Source organism: Triturus cristatus, chromosome 12, assembly GCF_964204655.1.
Source record: "Triturus cristatus chromosome 12, aTriCri1.1, whole genome shotgun sequence".
Classification (NCBI taxonomy): domain Eukaryota; kingdom Metazoa; phylum Chordata; class Amphibia; order Caudata; family Salamandridae; genus Triturus; species Triturus cristatus.
In genome coordinates this window covers 91,567,297-91,590,903 of record NC_140595.1, presented here as the reverse complement: position 1 = coordinate 91,590,903, position 23,607 = coordinate 91,567,297, and the positions used below count along the sequence as shown (strand labels likewise).

General features: G+C 46.8%; 1 protein-coding gene across 3 annotated transcripts in view; it reads left to right on the top strand.

Moving 5' to 3' along the window:
* The first annotated feature begins 1,016 nt into the window (after positions 1-1,016).
* The window catches only part of GON4L (gon-4 like), a 246,766-nt gene continuing 224,175 nt past the window's right edge, over positions 1,017-23,607 (top strand). For all 3 annotated transcript variants that reach the window (XM_085639371.1, XM_085639370.1, XM_085639369.1), the window contains exons 1-2: positions 1,017-1,147; positions 8,956-9,411. In XM_085639371.1, the coding sequence (XP_085495497.1) occupies positions 8,979-9,411 (433 nt within the window). In that variant the 5' untranslated portion in view covers positions 1,017-1,147; positions 8,956-8,978. The remainder of the gene's footprint in view (positions 1,148-8,955; positions 9,412-23,607) is intronic.

Here is a 23,607-nt window from a genome sequence, read left to right as displayed (position 1 = left end):
TGTTTCTAATATCTTTTTGCAACAAATATCTAAGAGGTTTTTGATGTTTTAGTTTTGCGCTAGAGGTTCTAATTTTATTCTTCATATTTGCAAACAAGCTCTCTCTCTTCCATATGAAAGAGCTACGCACCAACGTTTTAAGAGGGTAGTGGGAAAAGTGATGGTGGGACCATGTATTATATGAGATAACGTACCCCCGGTCGTACATGATAAGGATATTGAAGGCACCTCCGAATTCCATAACCTTATAAAGGAACTGGTCCTTCGGCTTTGTTCCTCTATGTGGTTATGGTACTCCTCTGTGAAAATATCCTTATAATGTACAGAAGGGGGATACTTTATCCCTTATATTATAACATTTATTCTTTTTGCTAACTCTCTAAAAGACAGAATTTGTAAGCTAAAAGTACCTAGGCTGTCTATTATGAGCTGTCCGTTATACTGCTGTACTGGTATCGATTTGAAGCACTGGGCCTCTCGAAACTCTATAGGGGGTGCTTGTGCCAGGGCCACTGGAATTATGCAAATCTGCAGCTGGGGCGATTCCATTTTTGCCTAATTATGTATTTGCCGCATTTACCACATAATCTATCATCTCTGTCACATGATCTGCAGATTTTAACAAAATGTTATTTCAACCTCAAACGGTTCAAAAGTTACAACAACAAAAAATATGGTGAATCGGGTTCCTGAGTACTGGAAAGCTTTTCACAAAGGTTGGCTGTATGTGGGTGCTAGATTGGTACTAATAAGGTAAAATGTTCCCAAGATACTGTTACCAGGCGTAAAAATGACAAAACAATGAAGTAACGATATCACAGAACGTGCTGCATTGTGCCGCATAATTCAAGTGGCCCTGCCAGTAACTCAACCGCTTACCGAGAGCGACAGACTGGGCGGCGGGTTTAGCGAACACTCTGGGGCTTTCACGTGGACGGAGCGTGGTTGCTATGGATTTCAAAGGTACTACTCTAATGGGAACTAATTACTCGCACAGCGGAACCTTCCGTTGCGGCTCCTGTTTCTGGGCGGACCGGAAGTACACTCGACATTTGCGCGCGCTGTATTCTGGGGACAGTGCAGTCTCCCGGTTTCCGTCTGCGGAAGAAAAGGCGATCCGTTAAATGGGAGAGAGGGGTATTGTTAGGTAAGTATGACAAACAACCGGAGAGCAGCCAGCGTTGAGCAGTGCAGGGGCGGTGAGAGGAAGCGGGGGCGCAGCGGAGTCAGATAAATGTAGCACGTCGCGCCAGTGTCCCTTAATTTGTATGGAAGCAAAGTACTTTTCCTGTTTACAATGTACTTACGTGACAATAAACGTAAGTCATGAAACGGATCTTGTACATTTAGGGGAAATAAAAAACAATGCCGTTCTTAGTGCAGTGTTGTGAGAAACGAGGAAGCTAAACCCCAGAAGTCATCTGGCTTAGGAGCTGACAGTGTACAAGGTCTGGTTACTGGGCGTTGGGTCAATATAAATAAATATATTTCTAGTATAGAAGTCACTGTCGTGTTTTTATCAGCTAAGCGTACCTACCTCAGGGACACATAGCTGGCAAGTTTCCGAGGTCCATGCGTGATGTGCTTCCTCAGTCCAGTTTTGTTTCTTAGAATTCTGGGTACTGTAGTCCTGGCATATAATGGCATAACCAACACTACAAGTACCAGAACAAAACAAGCATTGGAAATGCAATAGGTCTCGCCTTTGATTTGCTTTGCTAATGGTATTGTATAGCAAAGCAAATTGCTTCAACTTAATAAAAGGCGAGACCTATTGCAATTTTTAATGCTTGTTCAAGGATGTTGTTTTTTTATTTACAGGCAGCATACTGCTCTTGTGTAGTGCATAATTAGAACTGAGTCGCATCCAAGTGTTTATAACCGGCACAATTGAATTGTGGCTGAATATAGTGTGCGTTTCACTGAATTTCTTTTCGGGGCAAAAAGGTGTTCAGAAATTGTGATTGTTCAATCTTCAGCGCTGCTGCAAGGCCCACAGAGCGATTTTCCGGTATGCCGATTGCCGTTGTGATTCTATGCAAATGTGTGGGATCAGTGGTTCTGAGTACTCTCAAACTTTTCATTTAGGAAAAAGAATGGTAGCATTTCAAGTTGCAGTCTCTGGTTTCCCTTGCATTTGTCCTATAAAGGGGAGCAATGGGTTAGCGTTGTGCATAAAAAAACTTATAGGGAACCTGTTAAGATGCACGACCTTGTAATTTGTCCATGCAGGTGGATTCTGTTGAGACAATTAAACCTTTTATTGGATCAACGCAAACAATCTATGGATTTAACCAACATATGTTAGCTTCCGGGTCTAAATGACCCTTTTATTGGGATAGTGCACTTTCTTTTTCTTTGCCTCACAACCGAAAATCTGAGAAGCGTAGACGTGTCTAAAGAGTGCAATGGAGTGAAGTGGGTAGACGTGCACTCGCTACATTGGGCCCTGTCCATTCGATGGTAATATCTGCAGGCGGGTGAGATGGAGAGGCGTGGGCATGTGTGCACAGTGCCTCCTCCTGTCACAGTGCACTTCTCTGAGAGGGAGGTAATACATGCACATGGTTCAGATTGCTGTTTCCAGGCACCAAGAGGGGTCTGGCAGACTTGCGACGTGCCCTCTTTAGTGCCACGCGCTTCCCATAGGTAGGTGCGAAGCCTTAAAATACCAGATAATAAAATGTGTAATGAAAAGCAAAACCAAACATCATGTTGTTCCATCTACCCCTGGATATTTGAATATTTTCCCAGCTCCAAGCCTTTGTATGCCTTTCACCCTCCGTCGGATTACTGGGGCTCCTTCAGAGGTAGGCACGGCCTTTATACTTTTTACACCCCTATTAAAATCCCAGCCTTTTGCAGCCGGCTCATTTGGCACTCGCAGTCCCAGTCCGGGCACCTCCTTTGATCTTCACACCCTTGTGTGCCACACTTTACTGGATGTTGGACATGCAAACAGACGTTGGCATTAAACATAAATAAAAAGAAAGGGGCGCTTGGGTCCTAGCACTCATTCATTCTGGAGCATGTCATGGGCCCCGGGGGAGGGGGTAGAATGAAAGGGAAGCGCCCCCTGGCTGCAGGCTGCAGCTGTCACCCTATGCGCTTCTATAGGACCGGGACGCACGGGATGGGCAGACAGCCCAAGCTCCCATGAGAAGCATGCCATGTGCTGGGGGTGTAGAGCCAGCTCAAGTCCACATGCCTTTCCTTTAGGTTTGCCAACACACAAGAAAAAAACACAAACCGCTGAGAGGGGAGGGCTGAAAGGGAGGAGGGACGCAGGGGTGGGAAAAACCAGCACAGGGCGCGCACTGTCCCACCAGGCCGTGTGCCGGAAGGGTGGCTCTTCTGGAGGTTTACGTTCTGTGCAGCCTTCCCAACAGGAGGCGTATTTCATGACAATGCGCAAAATGAATCAAACACACACACTTTCAATGTGTCTGACAGCTTGTGCCACCATGACAGCTATCCAAGAAAGACATGGTGCCCCTGGCTCGACTCTGCGCCCAGCAGAGTGGGCATTATTATTAGTAGTATTGTTATTACTACTGCGGTTACTTCTGTTCTCGTTGTTAGTATCTGCAGCAGCTGTACTATGGTAGTAGAGGTACACATAATAACAAGAGTGAATAAAAGCACGGTAGGATGCTCAGCGGTATTCCTTTTTCAGACTGACTTGCGTGCATTGTGTCAGGAATGCATGTCCCAAGAGACCTGAGGCTGCCCGCCTCCAAGGCCCTGTGACCTGGGGATGTCCTGAACCCTCACTGTCACAATGTGTTCTCTGAACGTGCGAGACATGTGGTAAGAAAACCTGCCCTGTCCCTGCTCCTTGAGGCCCTGTGAGGGAGGGGAGTAAAGCACCCCTACATTAAGCACACCGCCCCCTGAAATTAGACTCTAAAATGCATTCTGCCGCGTCAGAAAACTATTGCATTTACTGCACTATGCCCATCCGTGCTCCTTTCATTGAACGGGGCAGGGAGGGCCCAGGGTGCTGCTCGGGCACCGTGCCCACCCACCCATGCTCCTTGAGAAGGGCTCTCCCCAGATAGGGGTGCTCCCTGGGTAAGGGGCGGGCCACTACTGCCCTACTGTAACAACTATGCAGCCATAGGCCGTGCTCGCCCGCACCGTTCCTACTTCGTGCCCATCCATGCCCCTCTCTGGGACAAGCTTGACTGAGGAGGGAGGGGGGTCACAGGACCTCCACCTACCTGAATCATCCGGGGAGGGGGTGAACCCGGACTACAGAAAGCAGCAATCTGCAGTGGGTCAGTCTGCCCGTCCTGTTCCTGCTCCGTGCCCATCCACCTCCCTTTACTGGGCAGGCTTCCCCGAGAAAGAGGACACACAGCAGCTCATAAACAGAAGAGAGGCGCTCTACCCCCGCCCCCTGCTTTCGGACCTGCATCATAAGTAGATCTAACGGGCAAAAAAAGGACACCAAACATTGCACTGATATCCCTTTTATGTCCCAGCTTTCTAAGCGCCGCGGAGCACCTTCAATCCGCACAGCGCTATAGACGAGAACCAGATACAAAAAAATGCATTCCTAAAAGTGCCCCCGCCCTGCTCGTAACACCAGCCTTCAGACAGACGCTTGAGCTCGGACTTGAGGACGATGAAGCGCAGCTCAGTGATCTTCTTAAGCCGCTGAAGAGCGTGAGTATGAACAGCAGTCGCGTGTTTACTTTCATCTTAAAGTGAAAGCGCGATGAGAGTAAACATGCGGCTGACATTTCCAAAGCTGAGTGAGAATAAAAAAGTGCGTAGGGAGTAATGAAGGGGAGAGTGTCATGCCTCTGGTAAAAAATCAAATCCCGGTGGGCGTGGCCAAAAGGAGACAAGGCGACAACAAGGAGTGACTAAGAAGCCTCCTTTACTATCAAAAGCCAGCGTTTTGCATAGAAGCTGACGCTAGCCATTTAAAAAGATGGGCGGGGCTTCAACTCCGCCTCCGAGAGCTTCGAAATCTGTATTGATTCCAAGAAGCTCGCATGCACGCTGCTGCTCTCCAGCCGAGACCTAAAAACTGGACTGAAGCAGCACATCACGCATGGGTCTGGGAAACTTGGCAGGGCTGTGGACATATTTTTCAATAATGAGTCTCATTTTTCCCAAATATGTTGCTTTTCCTTTTTGCTACACATACTCTCAAATCTTCCAGAAAATTAGTAAAGTTAACTAAAGCATTTAGCATAAACTCCAGTCAGAACCGTTATTACATTGCCTAAGTGGTTGCTAGAAAAGCTCACTCTGCTGTTTCCTTTCAATGTTGAAGTTCAGTAACCACACATGGAAAAGTCAAAATGGCTAATAAAAAAAACAAACGTTTTTTTTCCAGTAAAACAACACGATTATGTCCTTTTGTTTACCTGGATAGTGACTATTGCTTTATAGGTGGCCACTATTAACCGTAGCACATCAATGTTAGCTATGTTAAAGAGAGTGGTTAGTGTTTTGAGAACTGCTTCATACCTGACTTTAAGTAAGCAGCAGACTTTTGTCTAGTCCCTATCTAAAGTTACATTTTGTTGTCATTTCAGCATTTATTAATCTCTAAAAAATCTAAGAAAACTGTCTTTTCTGAAAAGTGTCTTTTCTGAAAAGTGAATCGTTAGAAAAAACTAAAATTCCCTTAAATAAATTGCTGTTCGGTTTCAATGATGTGCGTTCTATTCCCATGGATATGAAAAGTAAAATGATCCAGTTACACTGAGGATGCACCTCGCCGTTTGAAGAGACAGTCTCTGGCGCTCAAATCCCTGGGGTTTAGGAGCTGTTTCCCAACAGTTTGAGATTGCTCTGCCCTTAAATCCTTTGCCCAGCACCCTACTGGCAAATTATCGCTCTCAAGTGACACCAGTGTGACGTTTATCACCATAATGAGTGATTCTTAGACATGCTCGTACGCTAACCATCTATATGTAGACTGCAACATACAGATGTTAGACCCCAAAATCCTGTGTATTCATATAAATCCGATCCTAATTGTGGTTATCAGATACATCTTTATTTACTAAAACATTCCTTTCAGCTGTAAATCGTATGAAACAATTCTGAAGACCAGCTGATGGCTAGTGGACGGACACCTAGAGGACCAGTGGTGCTGGAACAATTTTCAGAGTGGGGGTGATTCCATTCATGTTACATTTATTTATTTGTTGAGCCATTTATGTGCCTCAAGTCCTTGGGATTGTGAAAAATCCAAGTGTTGCACTAAAAATAAGTGTAGAAAATATGCCATGCCCATTCAGCATGAGAGTTCTATGGGTGTGGTATCTAGCTGGTGGTGCATTTTGAAGCACTACTGAGGTAACGCAGTGTAATTTACACACAGCGGAATTTCAGTTGAAATGGCATCCAAATTTGCATACACATATAGTTTTACTGGTAAAACTATGTGGCGCTCAAATGGAAATGGGTGGAAATCGGGTTTCAGCGAATGTATATCACTTGCAAATCAAGAAAGGTGTCTTGATTTGTTTTTATCCTATTTAAATGTGCTTACTTTGTGCTTGTCTGATTGATGATATATATTTCAATATGTATAGTTCATTTACAGGTATTTAAATGTTTTGTGTTAGAAAAAACTGACATCCTGCAGGCTTACCCTTCCTGTACCCCAGCAATCTTTTCATCTAGGTCTCTTTTACAAAATCCTCTCACTTTGCAGTCTGAGAAATTAAAGTAAACACCCTTTTCCCCAATAAGCAGCAATTTGTCAGAAGACATAGCCTGACATTTGACCTTTGTCTTTGAACGTGCAGCAAATTTGACTAGATAAACACAATATTTAAAGAGATCATTATTGCTCATTCACCCCCTGTACTCCAGCATGCTTAATTTTGGGGATGCTGCAGCACCCCTTTACCCCTACTACTAACGCCTATCTAGCGGGACTGGGAATATGCAACTCAATAGACACATTTAGATGTGGAAGATGTAGGTGGTGGTGTAGCTGAGAAGTAGTGTGATAGAGTTTGCAGGGTAGGGGAGTTATGGAAGCTACACATGTTATTTACTGGTGTAAGAGGGCCTTTGAAGGACACAAGCAGGTAAAATAATAATGGTGCTGGTGCAAACAGTTGTGCACATGGATATTTTATGGCTGTTCAGGTGAAAGGGGCTGCAAAGAGCCAGGCTAGAGTGGTATTTTAGAAATTAGTGCTTGTGAATGGCAAGCACACGTTAATAGCGTAGGTGTCTGTAAGGGCTCAAGTAGCGGGTGTTCAATAGGAATATGTTTATGTAGCGCAACAGAAGTTGTTAGGTTTTACACCGCACATAAATGCCTATTGGCTGTAAATAGTGCAGGAGATTAAGGCAAGCTTACTGTGTACCCACAAGTTTACACAATGGGGTTGAAAGTCTTGGTATTCCATGATCTTATTGAGCTCAGGTGCTCAATGACCATTGCGCCCCAAGATTGTTTCACAGTGTCCCTTGTTTCCCATGTCAGGGAAGCTTCCATTTAGTATCCCAATAAGCCAATATGGTACTTACTTGGTCTCCCTGTCTGTACTACAGTTGGTTGTTAGTGCCCTCTGACTAGTTCCCCTTTCATTGATTTATCCAGTTTTATTTTTCAGAATTCCTTTTAGGGTTCAGATCCAAACTGCTTTCTCTTTAAGAGGCTTCAAAATGACAAAAGTTGTCATTAATGCAGCGCAGTAACCTTTGAATTGTGCAGCACAATTAATTGGTTATACATCAAAAATGCTCATACGAGTTGAATCAGTCAACATTTGTAGAGTGCAGCACTGCCACCCCTAGGTGTATAAGGGCGCTGAGAGTGGCATGTCTCTGTCGAAAAGCCAGGTCTAGAGTTTCTTTCTGAAGTCCACCAGGGAGGGAGCTGTTTGGAGTTGAAGGGGCATGGGGTTCCAGGTCTTGGCGTCGATGTAGGAAAATGAGCGGCCCCCGCTACGGCTGTGATGAATGCGGGGGTTGTGAGCAAGGATGAGTGAGACAGAGAGCAGGTGTTTTGTCGGCTGGTTGAAGTTCAGTCGATGGTTGATGTAAGATGGTCCTTGATAGTAATGGGCTTTGGAGGTGTGTGTGTGTGAGAATCTTGAACTGGCATCTTCTCTGGATGGGGAGCCAGTGGAGGTTTCTGATGTGGGGGGGGGGTCCATTTGGTGAGGTCCTGGATGAGTCTGGCTGCAGTGTTCTTTATGGTCTGTAGTCATCTAAGGAGCTGGGTGAATATTCCGGAGTAGAGAATGTTGCTGTATTCGAGGCAGCTGGTGATGAGGGCCTTCATGGCAGTCTTCCTAATGTTGATTGAGATCCATCTGAAGATTCTGTGGAGCATGTGGATGGTGTGGAAGCAGGAGGAGGCGAGTGCGTTGAGATGCCATTTCATGATTAGTTGTCTGTCGTGGATGATGCCATGGTTGTGTGCATGGTCTGTTGGTGTGGGTGTTGGTCCTAGTTCTGCTGGCCACCAGCTGTGGTCCCATAACAAGGTGACCACAGATGTACCCGAAGATCAGTACTACTGTTTTGTCAGAGTTGAGTTTGAGGTAGTTGTTGGTCATGGCGTTGCAGAAGTTGGTTTTGGCATTGCAGGGATCCTCGGTGAGCGAGATGATTAGTTTGAGTGTCTTCTGCGTAGGTGATTATGTTGAGTCCTTGGGATCTGAATAAGCCTGCGAGGGGGGAGTGTCAATTGACTAAGACTTAAAAATCACAGTGATTTGAAATCTTGTACATGATTATTTGTTTTCATTATATGTCATTACATTGATTCTCTACTCCCTTTCTATGATGTACTTTAGACTTTCCATACCAGATTGCCTGTGTCTTTGAAGCTCATAATTGCACATCTTCAAGTCCCAGACCACAAGAACCAGTAATGTAATTGAAAATATTTAAAGCTTGAAACCATCTGCGACAAAATGACTGTTCGGTTTACACTAAACTTGCCATGTTACATTTCAGAATAAAAGCCTGCAGTCACAAAGATGCTTCCCTGCAAGAAGAGAAAGGTTATGGAACCCTCAGAGGCAGAGTCAAATCCAAAAGTTCCCCATAAGGGCGAACTTACGACTTCGGACAGAGAACACACGCAAAGTCAGACTATTAAACCAAGTCCAGAAAGAACTGTACAACAAGGAGCATTAAACAGTGATGAAGGCCTTGTACGCACTGCTCTGCAGGAGAGAGCACATGGCTTGAGCTGTCAGGAAAGACCTCAAGACAGCACTGACTCTGGAAACTCCCGAGGGACGTCTACTACGACACAGGATGGTACTTGGAAGACTTTAGGTGGCCTCACTGAAATTTCTTCAAGGATTGCAGAAGAAAAAAAACTTGAATCAGACTGGGGAAAAGACCGACATGAATATCCCTCTCACGCAAAGGAGGCAGAGGCGCCAGCCCAGTGCTCATCAGAAGGTAACTCACATTAAGTGTGTCATTTCTGTCTGTTAGATAATATTTGTTACATTTTAGATCCTCTAACCAGTCAAACACTTGGCCCCTGACATATTTCAACTCCTGCTATTCTCTGACACAGTTCAGGCGAAAGAAACACGTATGCAACTTTGTTACTTTATTTGGACGCTGGTCCCAGAACAACACATGACACAAAGTAATCTACTTTGCATCCTTTTAAAAAGGGCACAAGAGAGAAAACCCTGATGGCTTCCATGGGCTGCAGTTTCGTTTTTAAGTTGAAAAGAAGTGACAGAAGTTAGTGTTAATCAAGAATTGGTAAAACCAATAGGTCTCGCATTTTGGCTTTGCCAATGTAGACCTACTAGTTTGTCAATGCTTTCGATTTGTTGTCACATGTATCTTATTTTATGCAAACTCGAGGATATGACTTTTTTGATCTGAATTAAAAGGAATGACTCATTGGTTTTTCCCGCTCATTCAACGAAATTAGAAAGTAACTTTGTGGGTATTCTTTGAACGAAGAGTATCGTCCTTGTGCAACCCCAAAATGTCCTATGCAATACCTGTGAAATGTCATCAGCCACGTTGGAGTCCATCCAGCAGATGGCCACGTTTCTGGGGAAACATGACAAGAAGGTGTTGGGCACTTAGTCTTTTCATTCTGATGTTTTATTAAGTGAGTCTATTATTAATCATATGTTCAGGTTCGCTGTGCGATATTCCTCAATGTATTATGTGGACAAATAGGACAGAAAAGTTGACTCTCAATCGGTTCACCGTTTTTGTTCTGACTGGGGCCCATTTTGAGCTTCTGCTTTTGTTCTGGTATTCTGGTTTCTGATATAAAGAAGTAGGTGCCAAAGAATAATATTTTATGAGGCTGTTCATTGCCATGTTTAATATAAGCTGTGAGCCTGGCTCCCCCCAGTCAATTATTAAATGTTCCTCTTCAGCTAAACACAAAAGATATATTCTTCCATGTTGGGATAACTGCTTTGGTGTGACATAGGGTGATAAGTGTGGAAAGTGTAACGCCCTGAACGTCTCAGGATCGTTTAACAGACAAGACAATGAGGACGCAACCACTTGTGAAGGGTTAGTTCTTTTAATGAAGGCAAATAAAATACAAAGAACAAACAAAAGTTATAGTCACTGGAATCCTCCAGGCTAAGTACGTTACCAGCCCACAGCACGGATGGTCCTAACCATCCTCTGCATATACGCCGATCCCGGCGTATGCCAACAGAGGGCAGAAATGAAATGGCCGACAATGCCAATCGGTAGGCTGTGAGGGGCACGAAGAGTGTTGGGGAGAATCGAGGAGTCAGGGAAACACCCAGCCGGGGTCTCTACCTGAAGGGAGCAGCCGCTCAACCTCTTCCTCAGACTGCACCGGGACGCGGGGTCACCTCCTGGTGATGCGTCACCGATACCCCAATCACAAGCAAGAAGACTGAACCGAGAGCAGCCGCTCGATCGATCCTGTGGACTTCCGAGTCTGTAACGCGGCAAACACCTCCTGGTGTGCGTTACAGCTGGCAGTCCCTGTGTCTCTGGTCGGGCTGGGAGTTACGACTCCAACCAGCAAAAGCGCCACTGCGCTTGGACTCAGCCGAGTCAAAAAGCGAAGCTCAATGGTTGACCGGTAGAGCTTCCGGGTCCTTCACAGGTGACGATGGGGCAAGACACGGCCCAGGGAGTAACGACTCGACCTACCTCCGTTCTTGCCTTACTGGAGCACCACTCCGGAACACTGCTCTTCACAAAGCAGGTACGTCGGTGTAAACACAATATCCGACAGCCTTGTACCTCCCGGTTCCTCCCTTTATAGGGCGTGTTTTCCTTGAGTTATGTAACAGCTCTCCTGTTTACATAAGGGCGTGTTTCCCTTGAGTTATGTAACAGCTCTCCTGTTTACATAAGGGCGTGTTTCCCTTGAGTTATGTAACAGCTCTCCTGTTTACAGAAGGGCGTGTTTCCCTTGAGTTATGCAACAGCTCTCCTGTTTACATAAGGGCGTGTTTCCCTTGTATGACAGGAATTCTTGACAGTACATCCTCCCTCTCAGCGGCTCCCCACGGGTCCAGCGCTGGCAGGAAAACGCCGATGGAACAAGGAGACCAAGCGCGGAGCATGAACCCCTTCAGCCGGTTCCCATGAATGCTCCTCCGGGCCATAGCCTTTCCACGCAACCAGGTACCACAGCTTCCCCCTGCGCCATTTGGACGCCCGTATGCCCGACACTTCATACTCCACCTCCGACTCCACGCATACCGGCCTAGGTGTCCCAGACGGCTTGGAGGGTGCTGGTTTGAGCAATGATACATGAAAGACAGGGTGTATCCGCAATGACTGGGGCAAGCACACCTTCACGTTCACGGGACCCATACACTTGGTAATTCGATAGGGGCCCATGTACTTGGGATGGAACACACTGTTCTTTCGAAACCTCATGTTTCTTGTGGATATCCAGACGTAGTCTCCAGTGCGGTACAGTGGCCCGGGCCTTCTCTTCCTATCTGCCGCAGCCTTGTATCTTCTCTTGGCCTCTATTAGGACAGCCCTTGAGCGCATCAACGTGTCTTTTATGTGTGCCACCCTGTCCGCTGTGGCGGGAATCCTGTCCTCTCTGAACGGATGTAGAAATGGCAAGAACCTGGGATGTTGGCCATAGTTGCTTTAGAACGGAGATGACTGTGTGGAGCTGTGAGTGGCGTTGTTATAGGCTATCTCTGCAACCCATAGCAAGTCGACCCATTCTTCCCTGCCCTGGTCCACAAAACATCGCAGATACTGTTTGAGCGTTTGGTTCAGGCGCTCGGTTTGGCCGTCCGTTTGAGGGTGGTAGCTGGTGGACAGGGCGGTCTTAACATGCAGCGCAGTGCACCAAGTCTTCCAGAATTGCGCAGTAAACTGCGACCCCCGGTCCGACACGATCACCCCAGGTAATCCATGCAGTCGTACCACATTCTTTAGGAGTAGTGACGCCAATTCCCCGGCCGTAGGGACTCTCTTGCAGGGGATGAAGTGCCCCATTTTCGTCAAGTAATCCACCACCACCAGTATTGCCGTCATCCCCTGGTCTACCGGTAGGCCCACCACGAAGTCCAGTGATATGCTATCCCATGGTCTATCCGGGGTCGGAAGTGGATGTAAGAGCCCTTGGGTTCGGCCATGGTCGGCCTTCATGGTAGCACACGTAGGACACTCCTGTCCCCACCTCCTGACATCCACTCTCATGGTTGGCCACCAGAAATGCCGTCCCATGCTAGCCACCGTTTTTTCAAAGCCCAAATGACCTGCGCATGGAGAGTCATGGCACCAGATGAATGCTTGTTTCCTTAGCCTAGGCGTGGGTATCAATAGGCACCTGCCCTTCAGGGGTATCCCGTCCTTCAGCTGCCATTCTCTGTGACTGAGGAGCCACCTCCGCCATGCGAATGACCTGATCCCTCTCTTTATTCCCCTCAGGAAAGTATCCGGTTGGATAACCCCCAATACCATCCTCGGGGAAATGATGGAACGCTCGGTTGCAGGCAATGGTTCCTTAACTGCAGATTGACGGGACAGGGCGTCCGCCTTCCGGTTTTCCGTCCCCGGCCGATATGTGATGCGGAAGTTGAACCCCGCAAAGAAGATCATCCACCGCAGCTGCCTGGGAGAAAGGTGTCTAGTGGCCGTCATGAACTGTAGGTTCCGATGGTCCGTGTACACCGATACCACATGTCTTGCCCCCATCAACCAATGCCTCCATTCGGTGAAGGCGTCCTTGATTGCGAGAAGCTCCTTCTCCGCAATATGGTAGTTGCGTTCGGCGTCGTTGAGTTTGCGGGACATGTACGCAACGGGATGAAGCACCCCTGTGTCGTGGTTGCGTTGGGACAAGATAGCCCCCAGCGCCACATCCGACGCGTCCGCTTCCACCACGTAGGGGAGATCCGGATCGGGGTGAGCCAACACCGGCGCCTTACCAAAGGCGCTTTTCAGGGCCTCAAAGGCTTTGTTCGCTTCAGGGGACCAGACAAACTCCTTGGACTTCCTCAGTAGCTGTGTGATTGGGGCCACCACTCCTGAAAATCCATCTATAAACCGCCTGTAAAAGTTGGCGAAGCCAATGAAACTTTGGACGTCCTTCACGCTTTGGGGCACCGGCCATTCTTTCACCGCCTTGATCTTTCGTTCTGCCATCTCCTGTCCCTCTGGACTCAGCATCACTCCGAGGAATTCCACGGATGTGACGTGGAAGTCACACTTGCTGAGTTTACAAAACAGCATGTTTTCCCTCAGCTTTTGGAGCACAGCTTTGACGTGGTGTACGTGCTCCTCCACACTGGACGAATAGATGAGGATGTCGTCGATATATACGACCACGTAGATATCCAACTCCTCTCTGAATACCTCATTCAAAAAGTACTGAAAGGCTGCCGGGGCGTTGCACAGACCGAACGGCATGACGAGGTACTCAAAAAGGCCGAACCTGGTCTTAAAGGCGGTCTTCCACTCGTCTCCGTCCCTCATGCGCACCAGATGGTATGCCCCTTTCAAATCCAACTTGGTGTAGATACGAGCTTTCTTGACCTGTTCCAGAAGTACACTGATGAGAGGCAAGGGGTACCGATTTTTTATGGTTATCGCATTCAATGCCCTAAAGTCCACACAGGCTCTCAGCTCCCCATTAGCCTTCGGGATGAAGAAGAGTGGCGAGGCGGCCGGAGACTTGGACGGGCGGATGAATCCTAGCTTGAGGAGTTTATCCAGGTACCCCCGGAGATGCACGTTTTCAGGCTCCGTCAGGGCATACAGCCTGCCGCTGGGAACGCTGGCCCCTGGCACCAGGTCGATCTGGCAGTCAAACTGTCTATGTGGTGGTAGCACTTCCGCCTTCACCTCATCAAATACATCCTCAAAACTGTGATAAGCCTGGGGGAGAGCCACATCTTTTTCTGCCGCTGTAGCCACCGTCTGACTCCCGCTCTCATCTGCGTCAAGGGATTCCGTTCTTATTCCACAATGCAGGATGCAATACGGTGACGTCATTTCGATGCGATGTGTTGGCCAATCCACAAAGGGGTTGTGTTTCTGTAGCCACGGCAATCCCAATATGACGCCATATTGGGGCGCTCGGATGATGTTAAAATCGATTTGTTCCAAATGGTTCCTCCCATATCTCATCGGAAGGACCCCCGTGTGCTGTCCGATGGGCCCCGTCACCAATCGCCTTCCGTCTACCGCATAGACGTCTTCGGGTACTGCTTTGGGAAGAAGCACTAGCCCTAGCCTGCATGCCTCGTTGTGGTCCATAAACATGCCAGTGGCCCCTGAATCCACCATGGCCACAACGGGTATCCACTGGTCATGCACTCCCACGTGCACCGTGATAAACAGGTGTCGTTGTCCCTTAGTGACCGAGTTGGAAAGTGAAGGGATGGATGAGTGACTCCGAGATGCCCCTTCTCTGGTCTTGGAGTCCTCTAGTTTTCCGCCGGTATGTCCACCACGGCTGTTACCGACCGGTTGGCCCGATAACGTGACGTCTTCTGTTTGGCAGGGCATTCACGTACGTAGTGGCCTTTTTTGCCACAATATAGGCACAATCCTTGTTTACGGCGTGACTCTTTCTCCGTGGCTGTGAGGCTCGCTCGTATTGCGCTGATGTCCATGGGTTCTCCCTTGGATGCGGTGGAAGTTTCAGGACTTCCCACCGTCACATAGGATGGAAGGGATTTTCCTTTTCTCCCATGATCCCCCTTTCTTTCACTTAGCCTATGTTCCAGCCGTAATACCAGGTTGATAAGGCCCTCACATGTCTTGGGTTGAGGGTCAATATGAGCCACGGCGTCCTTGAGCTCATCGCACAGCCCTTGATGGAAGAGCACCGTCTGTTTAGCAACAGGCCACTTGGTTTCCGCAACCAGCCTTCGGAACGCGTTGAGATACTGCACCAGGTCGTTGGATCCCTGTCTCAACTCAAGCATTTCACGGTCCGCCGTGTACGAGTCAGCCCTTCTGTCGAATACCTTCAGGAATTCCTCGCGAAAAGCACCCCAATCACATAAGAGGGGGTCGTCCCTGCTCACCAGAGGTACGGCCCATTGTGCCGCGTTTCCAGCCAAATAGGATATAAGGAAAGCCACACGAGCCTGACTCGTGGGGAACGCCTTTGGTTTGCACGATAAATGTAGCGCCACTTGTGTGAGGAATACCTGCACTGTGTTAGGATCCCCACTGTACCTCTCTGGTGTTGCCAAGGGGATGGCTACCGGCATTTCCACTACTACCGCAGGGGTCTGGTTCGTGAGGGAGGTGCTGGGCGTGAGCGGGTCCAATTGGATAGCATCCAGTCTGGCTTTTACATCGGCTGTTTCTTGCCTAGAGGCAGCCACTTCAACTTGCATGGCCGCTAAAGCAGCCAGCACATCATCAAGTGTTGCCATGTCTGTTATCGACCGGGAGACAGTTAGTGTTATTAAGGTCGGATATTTTGTAACGCCCTGAACGTCTCAGGATCGTTTAACAGACACGACAATGAGGACGCAACCACTTGTGAAGGGTTAGTTCTTTTAATGAAGGCAAATAAAATACAAAGAACAAACAAAAGTTATAGTCACTGGAATCCTCCAGGCTAAGTACGTTACCAGCCCACAGCACGGATGGTCCTAACCGTCCTCTGCATATACGCCGATCCCGGCGTATGCCAACAGAGGGCAGAAATGAAATGACCGACAATGCCAATCGGTAGGCTGTGAGGGGCACGAAGAGTGTTGGGGAGAATCGAGGAGTCAGGGAAACACCCAGCCGGGGTCTCTACCTGAAGGGAGCAGCCGCTCAACCTCTTCCTCAGACTGCACCGGGACGCGGGGTCACCTCCTGGTGATGCGTCACCGATACCCCAATCACAAGCAAGAAGACTGAACCGAGAGCAGCCGCTCGATCGATCCTGTGGACTTCCGAGTCTGTAACGCGGCAAACACCTCCTGGTGTGCGTTACAGCTGGCAGTCCCTGTGTCTCTGGTCGGGCTGGGAGTTACGACTCCAACCAGCAAAAGCGCCACTGCGCTTGGACTCAGCCGAGTCAAAAAGCGAAGCTCAATGGTTGACCGGTAGAGCTTCCGGGTCCTTCACAGGTGACGATGGGGCAAGACACGGCCCAGGGAGTAACGACTCGACCTACCTCCGTTCTTGCCTTACTGGAGCACCACTCCGGAACACTGCTCTTCACAAAGCAGGTACGTCGGTGTAAACACAATATCCGACAGCCTTGTACCTCCCGGTTCCTCCCTTTATAGGGCGTGTTTTCCTTGAGTTATGTAACAGCTCTCCTGTTTACATAAGGGCGTGTTTCCCTTGAGTTATGTAACAGCTCTCCTGTTTACATAAGGGCGTGTTTCCCTTGAGTTATGTAACAGCTCTCCTGTTTACATAAGGGCGTGTTTCCCTTGAGTTATGCAACAGCTCTCCTGTTTACATAAGGGCGTGTTTCCCTTGTATGACAGGAATTCTTGACAGTAAGCTGTACGGTGCCAGCTTCGCTGCATCATGGAGGGCAGCAGTTTGCTGAGTCATAAAGGGAGTGTAGGGGTTGTTTTTTTTTCTTCCAGTGCCTAAATTCTGCTGCGTAGATGATCTGTGAGAATTCTGCATGTTTCAGTATAATTGATCACCTTTGTTGTGGTTGCCCATTTGTAGTAGTCTGTCGTTTCAAGTAGTGATACTTTTCTCCTGCAGAAAGTAGATAAAGGGCGATTTGTTTTTTTTATACATTCTTCAGTGATGTGATGTGCGCTGCATTTTTCGCTGCATGCTGTTTTTTCTCATACTGTGGACTTTAGTTTAGACGCTTGTTACAGTTTGTTGGCTCTTAGTATTGACACTTTGGTTCTCTCAATAGTGCCACAGTAAATAGAGCACACCTATCACCAGTGGTGGCCGGTAAGTACAACTTAAGAGGGGTGCCCACATGCAAACAAACTGACTTGCACCCATGCATTCACATGCAGGCACACACACCCCTTCACAACACTCACTCACAAATACGCATCCATTCGTACCTAACATGCACACACCAAACAGTCACTAAAAACACAACACTCGGGGAGAGAAGGGGAGGCTGCACTCCCCACCTCGTCACAGAGTAGATTGGGTTCAGAGAGACTGCTGACCCCACCCACTCTGTGACAAGGTGTCAGTGATACACCTTCAGCCCTGGGCACGTCAGGGCTAAAATCTGAATTACCCAGGTACGAGTCTATCACTGATGCGCCCCCTCGTCAATAGGGAGATGTCCTCTAGGACCTTGCTGAGCTGAGGAGTTCACGCCCACAGGAGCTGTCTTTTCCTCAGCCCAGCAAAGTTCAGCTCTTGCAGCCAGGAGCCTGCGTGTTTCGCTCATGTCTAGCTCCTGGCTGCCTGACTCCTCTGCCCTTAAGGATGGGCCCTTAAGGACGGGCCCTTAAGGACTACCATTGCTTGATGAATATGGTTTGGATGTTTATGAAGGTGTGTTCTTTAACCAGATCTAAATTACTGAGATCTTCGAATGATAGTTGCAAGCCTCAACAAATGGATGAGATGGTGCTCATGCACACTCAGCAGCTGTTAGCATGCTGAAGTATGCACGCACCTGTGTCACGACATAGCTGTTATTTTTTCATTTATTGCTTCAAGATCCCAGCTGTTCATCTTGGAGTATTAAAAAAAAAAAATACAACATCCATCCGTAAAAATGTCTTTACGTAGGAGCAAACCAGCAAAAATAATAGACTAGAAGGGTTGGATGATACCATGGATGAACTGGGAGTTAGGGATAACCAACCAGTTTGAGGTGGAAAGTTGCACACGAGGGAGAGAGCAAGCAAACACATGCACTCACAGCTCCAGAAGAAAAAAATTAGTTCCTTGAATGTGAGCAATGGATGGATACAAGTCCTCCAATCAAAAGGACGGTAAAAACTCAAGTTGAATAACTAACGCCTTAAAATGAAAGCCATCAAATAAGAAGCAAGCAAATGAGTGACAAGAAAACCAACCAGTGATGAGCAACGGGCTCTCTGTAAGCTCATTGTAATTTTTTGCGATGGTTCACAAGAGGTCTGTCGACAACAGGCGGCTAGGTCAGTCAGTGCCCCAAGAACATGCTAGGTGGAATCTTAAGTACTCTAAGATAGGTTTAAATGCTTAAGGAATTAATGTAACTGCTCACTGCACATTATGCAGAAGGTTGCACTTTAATTATCGGACAACACAGGCAGAAGGTGAACTGGTAAAATAAATAGTGGGGGCATGAGTGTAGGTAGCGCGGTATGAGAAGCTCATTGTTTTGTGTAGAGTGTTGTGTGATGCTCATTATCTCAGCAGCATGGAGTTTTGTTGACCAAGATCCTTGAGATATTTGGTCTTTTACTGTACATTGGTGAGCTATTGCAATGTGGTGCACTGAGTGGAACTTCAGTGTTGTATAAATATCATTGCCTCATGTGTACATCATTCATGTGTTGGGTGGAACTGTGGATTTTAGCTTTTGGCAAAATACATATTGTGGAGCTTGATTTGTATTATGTGGGTCTACTGTATTATGTGTCGCTTGTGAGTTATCTTAAACAATGCTGTTGCCTTTCGCATAGATTATTCTTTATTAATTATGCAACATATTGCCTTTTGCGTAGTTTGTTTCTGCAGAGCTCATTTAGTAAAAACGCTTATTTTCAGATCCTCCGACAATGATAGTTGCTCACCAGGGAAATTATTACTTCCTAGAGTTTGTGATGCATTGTTTGTCTTCCCAAGGATCTGTTTGCCATGTACAGGATATCTTTGTGTAGAGTGTTGTGTGATGCTCATATCCAAGCCGTATTTGGAGTTGTGTATAGGATATCATTGTGTGCACCATTTTGACATCCAGTTCACTGGTTTCAGATGTCCCATGCTTGCAGCTGTTGATCCTACTTAGTGGTTGGTTGGTTGGCTGGTTGGAATATTATATGAAACTAGTTTAAGTCTTGGTGCTGTGCCCATTGCATGTCACTAGAATGGTTTAAGAAGCAATGGGTTGACTTTTTTAAGGTAAATTCAAATTTTTAGGAAAAATGGATGTAGCTAATTGTGAAAAAGTAGAGTGCATGGTGTGCAAGTTGTTTAAGTATGGCTATCTTTCAGATACCAAAGATTGAGTATCTTAAAAGAAAATTGACCGATTGTGCCCAAAGTAATTAATTACTAGTGGTTTACAGCTATGCTGGGTTTTCCATCTATCAGTTTTGTGGTGTTTGATAATTCACTTTAAATGGCATAGTTATGCCAAGTTTGAGTCCCAAACATGCTGTTCCATAGAGACTTCAGCTCAACTATCCTGATGAGGCTAGGTAAGGCAGGGACTTGTCCACAATTGCTTGTGTTTCTGGTTAGAAGGTCGCGTTGTAGCAATTCAGCCTGCCCCTTTTGTATTTTGATCAAGACTGATTTGTGGTCCACACCTGTGATTGGACAGGTGAGCTTGAAGTGATTGCGTTGAACACGTTCAGAGTAATTCCTTGTGCTTAAGATTGCTTTAAGCATTAGCATCCTTCCATTGTGTGCAGCCCATTGTTTGCGTGAGCATTGAAACTAAACCGTTCTTGCTTGCAGATCACCAGGCCAGGTGTAGGAAGTTTAAATTGTCTGCCTGATGCTTGATCTTTGACGTATTAGTATCAGCAATTGGAACTCCTTACCACTTGCTGATTTGATCTCCCTATTCATTCAGTTTTTGTCTTTTCAACTAGTTATGTTATAGTTATGTAGAAAGCGTACAAAAGCAAAGTTTCTCATCATTCAGAGGAAAACCTAATTTTCTATTATTGAAAAAGAAAATGGTAGAATTACTGCTTTGAAAGCAGAGTTTTGATCTAAAAATCGCTAGATGGGTTTCTGCGCTGCTGGTAGAGAATTGCACAGTTTCACTGCGGCAATAGGAAAGCACTAGCTCCATAAGTTACCCTTTTGGCTTGGGGTACATTAAGATAAGCTATTTTGCGACTGCTAGCACTTACTTGGCTAATAGAAGTGTAAAGAGTGTACATTTTTATGTCAAAAAGGGAGAATTGTGTTGAACATGAGCAAAAGGCTTTGACAGACACCCAGGAGTGGATTATTAACCAGTGAAGAGATCTTAGTATTGAAATCTGGTCACGCTTTGAGATGCTGGAAACAAAGCATGCAGCAGCATCTTGACAAACTGGAGATAAGGGAAAAGTTTCTCCAAGTCAGCCAGGTATATGGTATTTGCGTTGTCCAATCTAGATTGGATCACGACTTTACCACCAATATGTGCCAGCTGTTATCAGTGGAGGGTAGAAGCTTTCTGAGAGTGCAGATATGACTGAAGCATTTACTGGACACCATTGGCACTTTTGAGTCAAGAAAGGGGTTTGTATTGAGGTGAATGCCAAGATTCTGTACAACTTTTCCTTAAGAAAACAAGGGATATATGGATTCAGTGCAGCATACTATGACCAGGAAGAGGGCTTTCAGAGAAACTAACACCTGTCATTTCTGTAGTGATCTTGAGAAATATCTAGGACAGGAGCATGTTAGGCAAAGCCACTAGCGTTGTACCTTTCTGTTATGAGGATTTGTCACCTCTAATCTTATATAGGCTAAAAAATTTGGAATCCACATTATGGTATGTAATAGATTGACAGTGGAGACTGTGTCATGTGTATGGGTGATAAGAATGAGAGACCAAATCAACCCCGAGAGGGACACTGCAACTGAAGTTTTTGGGAAAGGTTGAAAAGAGGTGTGGGTTGATATAATTTGTTAGTGGTTTGAAAGGAAAGACAATTTAATTGTTTCCTTGTCTGCAGAACCCTTCCTTTATTAAGGTTTGCTTCTGGATGTCGTTGTCTGAAGTGTTGGGGGCTTCTGAGAAGTCTAAAAGCACTGTGTCTTTCGTAAACGCTGCCTTCGGATTCGGTAATAGGCTTGTTAGTCCCTCCTTTGGACAGCCTTGTCTTCATTTGTACCCTCCCATCATTGCGACTGGCCCCTTTACTTTGGTTGTTTCATGGGACCTGTTATTTAGTATGTAAGCACTATTCACTTTATTGAGTTTCTCTAATTGCCGGCCGGTCATGCGCTGCTTCAGCTGAAACCACTTGTGTTTTTTAAGCAGCACGGCGTCCCCCCCCCCCCCCCCCCCCGTAACACGGGCGCCTACTTTCAATCACTCTAACCCGGCATTATCATATGTCCGTTGGACTACTCCCCCCCCCCCCCCAAGTAAAATGGATTTAGAAATGATTAGCGAATTAAGTCATGTGAATTCCAGGTAGCACATAATCCTGTGCTAATAAATGGGCTGAAGCTGACAACAGCATATGTGTTACAAGGTCATCTGTACTAAAGCCACCTGACGGGTTGTTTTCAATAGCCTGTTTTATTAACACCACCACCACCAATACCACCACCATCAATACCACCACCAATACCACCCCCACCGCCAATACCACCACCACCAATACCTCCACCACAATACCACCACGATCACCAATACCACCATCACCAATACCACCACCACCAATACAACACCAATACCACCGCCAATGGAAATACCACCACCAATACCACAAATACCAAAACTACCACCACCACCAAAACCACCACCAATGCCACTACCACTACCACCTCCAATGCCACCTCCACCAATACAACCAATACCACTGTCACCACCAATACCAATACTGCCACCACCACCACCACAACCGCCAATACCACAAATACCAAAACCACCACCACCACCACCAATACCACCACCAGCAATACCACCACCACCAATACTAATACCACCAATACCACAACCACCAATACCACCGCCAATACCACCAACACCAATGCTACCACCTCAAATACCACCACCCCCACCAATACCACCACCACCACAACCAATACCACCACCCATACCACTACCAATACCACTACCACCACCATAAATACCACCACCACTACCATCACCGCCAATACCACCACCACCAATACCACCACCACCAATACCACCAATACAACCACCACCACCAATACCACAAATACCAAATCCACCACCACCAATACCACCACAACCAACACCAATACCTCCACCACCAATAGCACTACCATCACCAATACCACCACCAATGCCACCACCAAATGCCACCACCACCAAATGCCACCACCACAAATGCTTCCACCACCAATGCCACCACCACAAATACCACCACCACCAATACCACCACCCATACCACCACCATCACAAATACCACTACCAACACCACCACCACAACCAACACCAATACCACCACCACCATAACCACAACCACCAATACCACCACCCCAATACCACCACCATCATCCCCACCAATACCGCCAATCCAATACCACCGCCAATCCAATACCACCGCCAATCCAATACTACCACCACCAATACCACCACCAATACCACCACCACCTCAGCGCCCTTTTGCTCACTAGTAATAGCAGGGACACTGTACGAGGCCGAAGCTGCAGCTGAGACCATCTCTCCCTCCTTCCATACCTGCTATAAAGCAGTCGGCCCTGCACCAGGAGGTGAAGCCAGGGCCCTACTACAACTGGAGTGTTTATTAGGCCAAAGATAGCAATGACGTTACGCAATGCCACACTGCACACTGAAATCACGGAGGGGGCAGGAAATAGTCCCCCCGCTCTTCCTCCTGAGCTGCGACAAAGTAATCGCAGACCAAAAGGTGTTGGAGCACTTAGTGTTTATAGCTTAGATCATATGTAACTCTCACTTCACACTTTGTGTCTGTGTAATTTACAACACTTGTACATCTTCTTCCCTGCACTATTTATCACTACTTAGAAGACGTCGCAGGCCGGTCTCTTTCTCTCATACTTACTATCTAACAAGCGGTTGAGAAGGCCCTTTATTGCAATGCAATAGGTCTCGCATTTGCAAGAGTTCAAGCTATTAGTATTGTAAATGACAATGCCTTTTATTTATGTTTTATAACCCAAAACATAAATAAAAGGCATTGTCATTTACAATGCCAATAGCTCAAACTCGCTTGAATGCGAGACCTATTGCATTGCAAAGGCTCGTTCCAAAAAACTGGCAGGTGGAGGGAAGCGGGTAAATTGACCAAAAGTTGTTGGGATCCTGTGAGTCAAGGGAGGCTTTCATTTTGAAAAGGTGCCTTACAC